This window comes from Pteropus vampyrus, unplaced genomic scaffold (assembly GCF_000151845.1).
Source record: "Pteropus vampyrus isolate Shadow unplaced genomic scaffold, Pvam_2.0 Scaffold90, whole genome shotgun sequence".
Taxonomy (NCBI): domain Eukaryota; kingdom Metazoa; phylum Chordata; class Mammalia; order Chiroptera; family Pteropodidae; genus Pteropus; species Pteropus vampyrus.
Genome location: NW_011888871.1, coordinates 2,231,692 through 2,240,715, shown reverse-complemented (window position 1 = coordinate 2,240,715; position 9,024 = coordinate 2,231,692). Strand labels below are relative to the sequence as shown.

Below are 9,024 nucleotides of genomic sequence, written 5' to 3'. Positions count from 1 at the left end.
TGAACAGAGGAGGAGCCTGAGCTGGGAGGGCAGGCAACCTGGAAGGGATGTCCCATGGAAACACTCCTGGGACACTCACTGGCCTCACCCACTGCTGGGACCCGCCTGGGTCCTCCCGGGGCTGGCAACAGCTCCACAGCCCGCCAGCAGTCCCAACGAGCGACCCAAGAGCCAGGCCTGCAGACATCCCAGCAGACAGAAGTGGGGAGGCCAGGGCGAGCTTGGGTTTGCTCCGGCCGTGCCACACACAGGGACGAAGCCTGCCCCCGAGCCTCCTGCCTCTGGCATTCCTGCCCTGATGGGGAAGGCCACGGGAGGAGAGGGAGCTTCCTCTCCTGTCTTTTTCCTTCCTTACAAGCTTAATTGAGTATTTTCCCTTCAATTGGGATCTTCTGGGATCTGACGAGTAACAACCCTGATGAGTAACCTGGAGCCTGAGCTGCACCTGCCCAGTCCCTGGGCACCCGCTCCGCCTCGGTTTCCTCATCCGATCAAAGGCAGGCCAGACTCCTGCTCGCCCTCTGTGGTGGCCGTTGTGGACCCACCCTCCAAGTTGTGGGGTCTCCACTGGCCTCCGAGGGGCTGGAGGTGCGGAGGAGCCATACCAGTCAGGGTCTGGAGAAGGGTTTGAACCCTGTGTGCCGAGTCCTGCAGGCTGGTGAGCAGTCGGCGTCAGCTCACTGCTGGGAGGTGGTCTGTGTGCACATGTGTGCACACATGCATGTCTCAATGTGCACGTGTGTTATATGTTCACGTGACTACCTATCCACATGTGGCCCTGCGTGCACGGTCACCTGAGGTGGGCCACGCCCTTGTAAATAAGGAATTGTTAAGGGGCAGAACTGCACCCACTGCTCTGGAAACTGAGTCCCTGAGGCCCCCAGAGCCAGTTCTGACAGAAGGGACCAGAAGGTCCAAAAAGACCAGGAAATGGGGAGCCCCGGTGTGCAGGAGTGGGTCTGGTGGTCCCAAAGGTGCCCCCACACCCCCGTGCGCCCACGGGAGAGTCCTCCTCCTTCTGAAGATGCCTCAGCCTCCAGTGGGTCTGCAGACGATCTCACTTCACCTGGGACCCGGCGAGGCTCCGCCGCACCTCCTGCCCGGCTACCTCTCGCCGGGCCTTTGCTCCTGCCCTTCCCTCCGCACGGGTCGCCCTTCCAGTCCTTGGTCCCGACTGAGGCCCTCCTCCTGCCTAGGTGCGAGCTCCTCCCCCACCGGACCGCGCCTCACTCGCCCGCGGGAACACGTGGCAGGCGCCCACTCCAGCAGAGTGGATGCTATTCGTACGTAATCGGCGCCGGCTCGAAGGACGCGGAAGGGGACCGTCCGGTCATCCTAGGGCAGGTCATTCCTGCCCCGTGGACGGGGCTGGGCGGGGCACCGCAGGGAACCACCTCCTGCTGCTGTCCGACCGCGGACCCCCCGCCCCCTAGGTCTGGAAGAGCTGGACTCCGGAGCATTCAGCTGTCCCTTCCACGTCACTGAGCCTTTTCTGGCTTCCAGCCTGGTTTTAACGGATTGCGGGTTGGCCTCCAGGGCCCCCTTGGGGTCCCTTCGTAGCCCCCACCTGCCCGTGTCAATCTCGAGACTCCCACCAATCACAGCACAGGCAGGCATCTCAGTGTCGTCATCAGCAGCCAATCACCGCTTCCACTGACCGCTCCGGCAGCGAGGTGGGAACCCGGCTTATCCCGCCCCGCTGCCCCACCTCATCCCGGGCGGTCCTCAATGACCGCCTTATCCGACATCCGCGGGGAACCCTATTCCGCCTGCAAGGCTGTGTCTTGCTCTCACCTCAGTCTTCTCCTCTGTAAGATGGGAAAGCCAGCTCCCCCAAGGGTGCCCCGGTTAATAAGGGACTGCATCAGGGCCAACTCAGAGCCTGCCCCCCTGGAGTCCTCGGTGCTAGCCACGTGGGGGGCTGGGAAAATGCCTCCTTCCCTCCCAGAGGTCCTGCTCCGATGGAGGCACCCACCCGAGTTTGAGCTGAGCCTTTCAGCCGACTTCTCCCAGGGCCTGTGCGGCCTCTACCTGGGCCCCTGCTCACCGCAAATCCCAGCTGGGAGGGGAGGACCGAGCCTGCTGTTTGGAGGGGTGTGGGTGGATGTGCACAAGCTCCCTGCACTCTGGGGAGAGGGGAGCCCAGAGGCCCAAACCTCCCAGTTCTGGTCAAGGCACCTGTCTAAGCAGGTCTCTGATGGTTTCTGGCTTCATCTCTACTTCCTGAACGTGCAGGCGCTGCTCCCCCAGATATGCCCCCTGCTCAGGCCTCTCAAATATTGAGGCAGGACTTTGAGGAACCGGTAGTCAGCCATCTCCCCACCGGCGCTCCCAACATGTGCTTGGAACACCAGTTCCTGGAGCAGACCTCAGGGCTGAAGCAGAGTCCACACCCTTGCAGGGCGGCCTTCTGTTCCTGGAGGTGTCCTGGCTGCTCAGACCACCCATCAGAGCCCGGGGCCCACCCCTCCCTGCCATCATCCCCAAGGAACACACAGGCCAGCCTAGGTGCTGGACTTGCATTATTTTATTTTGCTTTTTCCAGTCTGAAGCTACTATCATGGGCATTTAGTTATACAAATGACACTTACAAAAAATAAAACACCGAGACACCCAGAGCGAGATGCACGGAGGAGACAAACCGTGGTCGGGAGGGGCGGGGCTGGCGGGGCTGTGCCGAGGGCCACGGGCTGGGAGGCTTCTCACAGGCTCCCAGCCAAGGGTGACGCCTGGCTTCATCCCACAGGGAGACCCAGAGCCCAGTCAGACAAGGAGCACCGATCACGCCAGCTGGAGGCTCTGGCCGAGGATGAGGGCCCAGCACCACCAGGCAGGGCACAGGCTGGGGCCTGGGTAGGCAGGTGAGAGCAGGTTCTGAGTTCTGCCCCACCACTAGCTGGCAGAGAGGGCACCGGGGCCCGGAGATGCCATTCCAAGACCCCCTCCCACCAAGGCCCCTTGATAACCACTCATAGCTATATTCAGGCTTGCCTGGACTGCCTCCAGCAATAACATTTAATTAAAAAAAAAAAAAAAATACTGATTTGGTCATTTCTGCTTCCAGTCAGACCAGGGCGAGAGAACAGACAGGAGCAGGGCCCCCACACCACAGCAGGACGCGCAGTGGGCAGGCCTGCTCCATGCAAAGGGGACCGGTGGCCGAGCACTCTACTTGTCAGCCCCTCCGCTCAGGCTTTCTTCCAGAAGGTGCACCGAGGCAGCCGCCAACGGGCTTGGGGCAAGCGCCTGGCTCCTGGGGAGTTGGGGGGGGTGGTCTCGGGAGCAGGCAGCAGATTCCAGTTACAGCCCTACCACCCACACCCAGGGGCTCAGGGAGGCCTCCGAGTCCCCACTGCGCCTCGGCCACTTTGGGGAAATAAGGCTCAGAGTTGTCTGAGGTCAGAAGAAAGAGGTGCCAGCCTCGCCCACTGCAGAGAAAAGAGGGCAGAGGGCTCCCAAATCCCTCCAAAGACCGGGCCGCAGCCGCCGACCCGCCCAGGGAGAGGCTGCACAGGGCAACGGGTGGGGACACCGTTTTCTCTGGGTTTCCAGTTTGAAAGGCGAGGGGCTCACCATCCTCGGCAGCACCCACCTGAAGAGGAGTTAGCAGGAGGGGGCGGGGCGGGGCGGGGACCACGGGGACGCGGGCGGCAGGGCCTAGTACTCCCACAGCGTGGCAGGGTCGATGGCCTCGGCGCTGGCCTTCAGGACCCCTGCGTGGTCCCCCTTCAGGTAGCGTCCGCCCACCTTGATGGCCACCTTGTTGTAGTCACAGAACTCGAAGAAGAAGTCGACGGGGGTGTCACTGCTGCTACTGACCAAGGAGTCACTGCCCACTGTCCAGTACTTGCCTGTGGAGTCTGGGGGAGCAACATACTGTCAAGCCCTGCTCCCCACTGTGCATCACGGCTTCCAGAATGGAGTGAGATCCATTATGTCCACCCAAGCCTCCCACCTCCCATGCCGGATGGGGGTCCATTCCCCAGCCCCCGCCCTAACTCAGGTGCGCATCCTCCCCCACCCCCTCTCTGCTCATCACCCCCGGCTCAGTCTGGGGTAAGCCAGGAAGTCTCCCTCCTGTACAGACAAGATGGGGAGGAGCCCCTGGTGGCCGTAGGACGTCTGTCTCCACGGGGCTTGGAATGGCCCAAGCCAAGTCACAGAAGTAGGGCCATGCAGGGCAGGGAATACTGCCCCCCAGTGCCAGGGGCCCCCCACACCTCCCAAGGAACCTGCCTTTGATGTTGTAGGCACCGTCGTTGAACTCGAGCTGGAAGACGTCATAGTTGGAGCGATTCGCGTCCAGGGTGCCAGTGACCTTGCGGCAGCCAATGAAGCCGTGCTCCCCGCGGAACACGATGATGGGGCGGTTGATCAGCTTCATGAGGAAGAGCTCTGTGTCCCCTGTACCAGGAAGGGGTGGGGCTGTGAGCCTCATGGGGGTATGGCTGGGGCACCCAGGGTGTGGTCAGAGAGGGGGAACAGGAGCCTGGGGTCAGGGTGGGCGGGGCCAGTTTGGGGGAATGCCCAGCATGGGGGGGGGGGCCCTTGGTGATTGACTGCAGCATGGTTAGACCCTCCGGGGAACCAGGGCTTGAGGGGCACCCACAGGTGGCTACCTGCTGTCTCCACCGAGGCAGCCAGCTGCCCGTTCTTCTTGGCTGTCACAAACTTGCCGTTGGATGCACGCAGTGTGATCCGACGATCACGCCACTCAATGTCAAAGTAGCAGCTGGCATTCCTGGGGGTGATGGGAAAGAGTCAGGAAGAGCCACCCCAGGCCCCAGGCCCACAGGAAAGGCTGGCCTGACTATTGAGAGCAGTGACCAGCGAGCGGGCAGGGCACTCACTTGGTGGAGGCGGTAGACTGCACACCCCCGGTGGCCGTCAGCGTCCAGTACTTGCCCGTGTGGGTGCGGAACGCGCACTTTTTGGTGTCTCGGTCAATCTCCAGCTGGAAAGTCTCCTGGTCGGTCTCTTCGTCCTGATTGGCTGACAGGTCCATACCTGTGGGGAGAGCGTCCAGCTGGTACCCACGGCCCAGCCCTCGCACATCACACAGGCACTGCCGAGTCCCCACGGCCCGCACTTCGGAGGGCAGAGCCCGGGACGCACTCCAGGACCGGCCCAGGGCAAGGCCGGCTACCCCGTTTTCACATCGCCTTCTCCGATTACAGAGCGATACCTTCCCACAAACCACCTGCAGAGAGAGCCAACCTGGAGCATCGTAACGGGGCCCAGGATTAGATATTAAGGATTAATTATTGTTAATCGTGGTGTGGTTATGTAAGAAAACAGCCTCATTTTTCAGAGACACAGACAGAAACGTTTTGCGATGAAATGCTCTGATGTCAAGGGATTTGTTTTAAATACAGCCCCAAACAGTGAATACAGGGACAGATGGAGAATATGGCAGAACGTCGCTTCTGGGGGGGCGGGTTGGTAGATGGGATTCATTACATCCTTCCTGCTTCGGTACACGTGTAAGAGTTACAGTAACACCTGACAGTACACGTTCTTTTCAGGAAACTTAGAAAACTCCTAAAAGCATAAACATGAAGCCACACGTGGCCATGCCCGCCACACTCCAGGACAGCCACACTCCAGGACAGCACGGTGGATGGCGGGGTTCCCCTGCGGGCACTTATGTACACTGTAGCTCTTGATTTTCTTGATTTGCGTGTGACCTGCATCGTTTTGCACACCTGTGTGCTGACTCCTCCAGCGAAAACCTACGACTGGCCTCTTCATTCTAACAACGAATTCACGCTCCCCAGGTGCCCTGGGTTCTAGGAACCACAGCAGCAGCGACGCGACGTCTGCTGCCCCGGCTCGGGGCTTGTGAGCGTGTCAGCGTCTGGGCCTTGACCAGCCCTTATGGAGTTGGGGCCGTGGTGGTGAGTGGCAGATGTCGCTTCAGACGGAGACCTGCAGGCTGGTGGGCGGCAGAGCCCAGTTCTGAGTGCAGCCTCCCCAGGACCCAGCCTTGGTTCTCAAGCACCACGCAGGCCTGCCTGGAAGGCGCTGGCCCCCACATCAGTGCCAAAGGGCGGAGACTTCACCCCCACTTTCGCAAAGCGGGAGACTGACAGGGAGGTGGCGTGTCCTCACCCAAGGTCACCCAGAGAGAAAATAAGGGGTCCTGGCGGCTCCAGGAGGGGAGGCGGGCAGACTCAGGCTCCCGTCAGGCCTCCTGTGGACTGGTGGACGTGGCCCCTGTGCGTGACCCAGAGCCCTGAACCAGAACCCCTTGGACTCAGTCCTCCAGGTCCACTGGGCCCCCTCGGCCTCGATGCCACGGATCTGCTGACGACCCCAGACCCAGGCGGTGAGCTGGATCTGCTGTCCGGCCCAGACAGCAGGGGCGGGGCCTCCTGGGCGCCTGAGACGCCAAAAATAGAACCGTCCAAAGGCCACACCCTGGGGTCCCCTCCTTGCTCAGACCTCACCCAGCAAATAAGCCAACCCGCCCTACCCCCACTGCTACAGAGCTGCCACACACCTGCTCAGCTCCGCTGAAACCCACCCTGTGGGCCCCAGCCAGTCTGCCACATGGCACAGCCTGCCGTGCTTGGTGGGCTGGCTGACAGGAAAGTAGGGGACAGACAAGAGGAAAAGCCCCCAGGATACACCCCAGGAAGAGAGGCAAAGGAGGCGGTGAAGGGACCCGGAATAGAAGTCGAATCTCTAGCGTAGCCTCCTCCTGGGGTTCCGAGGGCTCGTCTTAGCACAGCCCTGCAAGTAAGCAAGGCCCTACCCGCCCGCCCAATAGCCGTGCAAGCAAGCAGGCGTGCAGGGTCACCTTTGGTTACTGAGCGCTTAGCCAGGGACGCCCCCCCATGCCACCTGTGGACATGCACCGGCTTGAACCACGGACTTGGGGCATCTTCCTCCCACAGAGGAGCAAAGGGAGGCTCTGCAGTGGACGCCACTTGCCCAGGACCATCTGACCACCACCATCTGCTCAGGTCCTCAGACCGTGTCCACTCCTGGAACCGGTTTGATGGCAAGGCCAGGGAGGTACCCAGATCAGGGGCCATGCACCCTTGAGTGAGGACGTCCCCTCACTCAGCCTTAGTTTCCTCTCTGCCTGTCGAAAGGGCCAATCTCTCCATTCCACCAGGAGGTTGAAAAGATTTAAAGGCCTGATGCTGACAGATGCCAGATCGTCACCCCAACAGGAAGGGGTGGGGTAAGAGGAACAGCCTCCCCTTACCACCCAACATGGCACCCCCTGGCTCCAAGGCCCCGCCCAAACTGGAAAGGCCCCTCTTGGCCTTGGAGTCTCTAATTAGAGCTGGGTTGCTATGGAAACAGGGTTGTCTTTGGGATTTTTCTATTCACCAACAGCAGCACAGAAAACCTGAGTCACAGGCCCACAGGAGCCCTGGGGACGCAGGAGACGCGGGGGCTCAGCGGAGCCTGTGGGCGCATCTCCTCCCTCCCTCCAGAGCCCCAGAGAGACACGTGGACAGCCCCGCCTACCCCTGGCCCCATCCCAGAGCCAGGCTCTACAATGGCTCAGAGGCGGAACCCCTCCCTGCCTAACACACCCCCTGGTCCCCATCCTCCGCAGCCTGAGCAGTTCCCAAGCTCCCCAGGCCCTCCCCACCACCCCCATTCAGTGTAGGGGAGGGGCCTGGAAGCAGCCGTGCCTCCCCCCCCCCCCTTTCTAGCAGCTCTTGCTGCTACCTGACCACAAATCCCTCCATCGTCCTTGCACAGGCCATTCCCTGGGCCTGAAATGCCCTGCCTCATCAGGAGAACTCTTACACAACCTGCAAAGCCCACTTGGCCAGCCCTTCCTCAGCCAGCCAGTCTCCCCTTCAAGCAGCTGGACAGGACACTTCCTGAGCGTGGAGTCCCCAGAGTGCAGCTGGCCAGATGCAAGAAGGCTCTGAGACCAGTTGGAAAATGTAAGGCACGGACCAGGGTCTGGCTGGAGCCCACAGCAGGTGAGGGTCCCAAGGAGTATGAAGTGCTACTCACCCAGTGTCTCTGCCATCTGCCACCCCTGCCCAAGCCATGTCCTCACCTGTGAAGTGGTCACAGCTACACCACTGGCAGTCGACCCTGCCTCTAATAGTGGCTATGATGGCCCCCTCCCAGAAACAAAGCTCGCCTGAAAGAATGTGCCCAGGACAGCCTGGGGCTAGCCCTTTACAGATGTGGAAACCAAGGCAGGCAAGTAGGCTGCTGCTTCGGCAGGGAGCACCCCGCCCCCGCCAGGCCGCCCGTGCAGGCCTGCGGGCACGAGAGGGATGAATCACGTCCCCCGGCGGCTAAGCTGGGATCCTCCTCCTTCCTGGCTGGCGTGGCCCAGCATGTGTAGAAAGTGCAGGCACTGCCTCCTTGCCACGCAAGCCTGTCCAAAATGGCCTCTGCAGACACCCCCGCCCCCTGCCGGCTCGGGGTCCTTCTGCCGTCCTCCATCCCACCAGGAAGACCCAGGGCGAGCTAACGTGAGAAGGAAATGAGAACCCCAAGACCTGAAGCCAGCTCCCAAGGCCCCCTCCCTAAGTTCCGTGTCCCCTTAAACTCACAGGTGAGCCAACACCTCTCTTGGCCCATCTCTGGCTGCTCCTGCCCCATCAGCCTGAATCACACCATGACACCCCAGTGATCTTTACTGGAAAGGAGCTGGCACCTGCCCAGGCTCACCAGTGGCTGCCAAAAACACCCTCAGCCTCACTCTGGGCTCTCTGCTCCTTCCCGCCTCGGGGCCTTTGCACAAGCTGTGCCTGCAGCACCGGTCTGCACCTGATCCATGCTCATGCTACCTCCTCTTCATCCTTCGGGTGAGCTCAAGCATCTACCCCGGAACCCTGACGGACTCTGTGGACCTCAGGCCTTTGCCGGACACCTCTGGGGAGTGGATCACGTCCCAGTGACATCAGCCCCTCCAGGGGAGAGCCGGGGACAAGCCCACTTGCTCACCACTCAGGCCTCTGCATGTCTCATTTGGCAAGAGCTCAGTCTGCCCAACAGGTAGGGAATCCTACCCCACCCAGTACTGTGTGAGCC

General features: G+C 61.3%; 1 protein-coding gene across 1 annotated transcript in view; it reads right to left on the bottom strand.

Annotated features, from left to right (window-relative positions):
* Positions 1 to 2,509: 2,509 nt before the first annotated feature.
* Positions 2,510 to 9,024, bottom strand: part of FSCN1 (fascin actin-bundling protein 1) — a gene marked incomplete at its 5' end in the record, with an annotated part of 8,990 nt that continues 2,475 nt past the window's right edge. The window contains 4 exons of the mRNA XM_023532767.1: positions 2,510 to 3,860; positions 4,237 to 4,404; positions 4,620 to 4,741; positions 4,851 to 5,007. Of these exons, the coding sequence (XP_023388535.1) occupies positions 3,658 to 3,860; positions 4,237 to 4,404; positions 4,620 to 4,741; positions 4,851 to 5,007 (650 nt within the window). The remainder of the gene's footprint in view (positions 3,861 to 4,236; positions 4,405 to 4,619; positions 4,742 to 4,850; positions 5,008 to 9,024) is intronic.